The 3886-nt window shown below is 38.3% G+C and overlaps 1 protein-coding gene across 1 annotated transcript in view; it reads left to right on the top strand.

Moving 5' to 3' along the window:
* Positions 1 to 3886, top strand: part of GTDC1 (glycosyltransferase-like domain containing 1) — a 126852-nt gene that overhangs the window by 32539 nt on the left and 90427 nt on the right. Inside the window, 2 exon segments of the mRNA XM_009701995.1 lie at positions 398 to 565; positions 3543 to 3716. Of these exon segments, the coding sequence (XP_009700297.1) occupies positions 398 to 565; positions 3543 to 3716 (342 nt within the window).

Raw genomic sequence — 3886 nt, 5'->3', positions numbered from 1 at the left:
TGAATTTCAGTAGTCGGTTGCATAAAGAAGTAAAGTGTAATGAAACTGGCAAGCAAAGTATTCCCTAGTCAGCCTTATCTTTGTTCCATTTGTCCTTCAGATACAGCTTTTCTTGCCTTTTTCAATAAAATCCATCCAGCTTTTTTTTTTTTTTTTATTTTGCATCTCTCTGTAACCGAGCTGGGAAGACCAATGAGATTCAGTGCTTTTCTAGTTGGGTTCTTAGCAGCTGCTTTTTAAGAGATCAAAACTTCGAATGCTGCTACATGGTATTAAGGCTTAGCTATTGATGTGTCCCTATAGGGGTTATGTTTTTCTTGGGTGGGTGGGGGGGGTAGTTGGGTGACCCCTGCGAGCATGCTCACAGACAGTAAACACTGCTCTCCTTGTTTTCCAGGATCCTCTTTGCAAGCTCGGTGCTTAACCTGGCTGAACTCGCTGCCCTCCGCCCTGACCTTGGCAAATTGAAAAAGGTCCTCTACTTCCATGAGAACCAATTGGCATATCCTGTCCAGAAATGCCAGGAAAGGGATTTTCAGTATGGATACAACCAGATTCTTTCATGGTAGGTGTTTCTCGCACCGCTCCATGTTATTTAAGGCGTCCTTCTGTCTACTACCTTGCAGCATCATAAGCCTGAGGAGTCCTTCTCCGTTTAACTGGAGACCCGAGGTACCAGCGGAGTCCTGAAGAGAGGTTGCTAAAAATGCTGTGGCAGAAACAATCCACCCTATAAACTCATCTCAATTTATTGTATAAAGTCCACTGATTCTCTTCCAGCTGCTATGATTCTATGATGCTCTATTGGGCTGCCGTGGTGTACCTGTTAGCGGTGGGGATTTCGACCTGTGTCTTGGGCATAAGCGAGATGCTTTGTTTCATGGATGCTTCGCAAAGCTGCAGCTAATCAGCTCTTGCTTGGCCATAGCTTTTACTGCATCCAGCTGAAATTATACAGAGGGTTTTAGGGAAATAAACAGAAATTAAAATGTACTGCAGCACTTTTCTTGTGAAGAGAGGGCAGTAAACATACCAGATAAATCCTTATATTTCTTTCATCTAGTATTCAGAAATTGTGCAGTGCTAAAATACCCAGACGTTTTAAAGGCTGCGGTCCTTTATTGTTGCTGAAAACAAATGTATTTCTCGAATCTGAGTTAATGAAAGAAGTTAATAACGGCAACACTGAAAAGCTTTGTGGTTAGACACTGTACAGACCGAAGTGCAACAGCAAAACTCAGTTGTTTTGAACTGAAATAAATTTATTTCCGTGATCTTTCTCACCTATCTGTTAGTAGGAGAAGTATTAGGAATAGGGATTGAAGCATTTTAAAGTACAAGTTAAGCTTTTGCATCTTTATAATATAAGCCAGTTGATACTGAAATTTCTCAAATAATGATCTGTGTGTACTCTGGCCATTCTGTAGCTGCTTCTGCCACAGCGTTTGCAACATGTTTCACTTACTAAGCAGTAAAGATGAGAAAGTATAGTGAAAGATCTTTTGAAAATAGTAGCAGCCATTTTCAGATGTTATAACAAAAAGATGTGGGTTTTGACACTGGAGCAAGAAGTACTTTTTTGGTATATATATCTTGCTTTATTATGGAAGTTATTTTTCACGCATCTATTGTAAACTGACAAACACTTATCCTCGAAACATGCATTTTAAAGATAATAAAAATATTTTTTATCAGAAAAAAAAAAGAAGACAACTTCTATAGATGCTTCATTCTGTCCCCTTCAGCCTCCAATAGCTTCTCTGTGGAATTATATAATATTCACCTTCCATTTCTGTTGCTGCAGAAACCCCATTTTTAACAGCAAATAGAAGCCATCTCCTCTGTACTGTTTGTAACTACCTAGTGATCATCTGCAGAGAAACGCCAGCTTCCCATCTTCCAAATCTGTTTAGAAATGGGAAAATGTGTCTTTCCAGTTTTGCATAGAGCTTTTGGCGACCATTAAAATTAGAGCACTTTGAATCTCCAGGTTGGTGCTTTGGATCATTAAGAAAGAATTTATTTTTTTTTTCTTCTCCATGATGTTTCTAAAGAGTTAATGTAATAAAATCACACTTTTCAGTGGTGGCTGAGATTCCTTTTAGCTACTCAGGCAGTAATGGTGACGGGATCTTTCTAATTTGCCAGTGATATGCAGAGCCTGCAGGAAAAAGTTGGGCAGGTAGGACTTTGTGCACAAGAGCAGCAGAGATGAGGGTGTTGGAGCCTTTGCTGGACATGACAGAGCAGCAAAGAAATGTGCCGGGCTCCTGCATCGTCTCATGTCATCCTTAAATCAGTGCAGAAAAGACGACTGGATCGTTTGTACAAAGATGAGGAGACCAACGGGTTAAAAACCATAGGTGAGGAAGAGAGTGGGATTCCAGAAAGCATTTCAGCTCCCGCAGCCTGCTTGGAAAGCATTATTTCTCTCTAACGGTGTTTTTTTTGTGTTATGTTGTTTTTTCTTTTTCTGCTGAGTCCTGCTGCTTTGGTGAGCAGTGTCAGTTCTCTTTCTTGACCAAACAGACAGCAGTGAGATGCAGTGAGGATGAATGACAGCTTCTCACCTCAAATATACTTTTCACCAGCCTGGTGACTTACGAACTTGTGTCCTCAATGTATCTTATGCCCCATAGGTCTGTATTACAATATAGAACATATCGAGAAAACCAATCGGCCATAAAGCATTTCTTACCTCCGTTAGCGTTGCGTGTTTCTCAGTGTAGCTAAGATTGTGTCAGCACTTCCAAGATAAACTTCCAGGTATTTCAGGTTTTTTGGTAGCTTCTTGTTTTCTCCAGGCTGACTCTTAAGTGGAAAAGTAATACCTACATAATCATTTAACTACCTCTTAAAATTATTGATCCAGTTGATTTTAAAACACAGCAGTAAAGAAAAAAACATTGCATTAATATGCCATATTTTTTCAAACTTTGTTTTTGATACTGTATGCTATGGTTTTTAAAAAAATACATATCTATATGGTGAATATACTTTTAATCAGGATTATGTACGCATAGGTTAAAATAACAATCCATTTCTCTAGTACCCTGCTACCTGGTACACATGGTTAGTTGAAGGTAGGTTAACCAAAGGTAAGTTGTCTGTCAATACAACGGGTTATTTCTAAGGAATTTTCATTTTCTTCCAAGTTCACATCTACGAAAGTCATATTACAGTGGACCTTATCTGTTTATAATGCTTTTAAGAGATAATGACAGTAGTACTGTTCTTACCATTTTATGAATAAAAAGTAATCCACAGATAGAATAGGACATGCTTCGTTAGATTAATAATAGTAATTTATTACTTAGTAAAAAAAAAAATATTTCAGAGAGTGAATAGACAGAAGTCAAGACATTTCTGATTGAGGTACGTTTGTTACTCGTAGTTCACATGAAAAAGCTGATTTTAATTAGCATTCCACTTGCACCTTTTGTTTGTTTATGAGAGTATGTATCCTATTTCCACTGCATGTAAAATAATTTTGTTCCTTTTGCGGCAGCAGTACGTTCATTAATCTTAACCGCTTTTTACAGTTTGGTTGCTGATGTTGTGGTGTTCAACTCTGCTTTTAATATGGAATCGTTTCTTACATCCATTGGAAAATTTATGAAGCTGATTCCTGACCACAGACCCAAGGATTTGGAAAAAATAATCAGACCAAAGTGCCAAGTTCTTTATTTTCCAGTCAGGTTTCCTGATGTGAGCAGGTCAGTACATTTTCCACGTCATAAATTGCCTCCAGCCTGTCAAAGCTCTCTATTTATGGTGACGTTCTAACTAATCAGCTAAAACATCATTAATGAAAGAGTTTGATAATATGCAAAACCCCCTAATTGATAAATGTCTTTCAATAATCAGAGGCTATTCAGGCAGCGTC

Source organism: Cariama cristata, unplaced genomic scaffold (genome assembly GCF_000690535.1).
Source record: "Cariama cristata isolate BGI_N322 unplaced genomic scaffold, ASM69053v1 scaffold7936, whole genome shotgun sequence".
Lineage (NCBI taxonomy): Eukaryota > Metazoa > Chordata > Aves > Cariamiformes > Cariamidae > Cariama > Cariama cristata.
The sequence above is the reverse complement of the archived record's forward strand: the minus strand, read 5'-3'. Positions and strand labels throughout refer to the sequence as shown.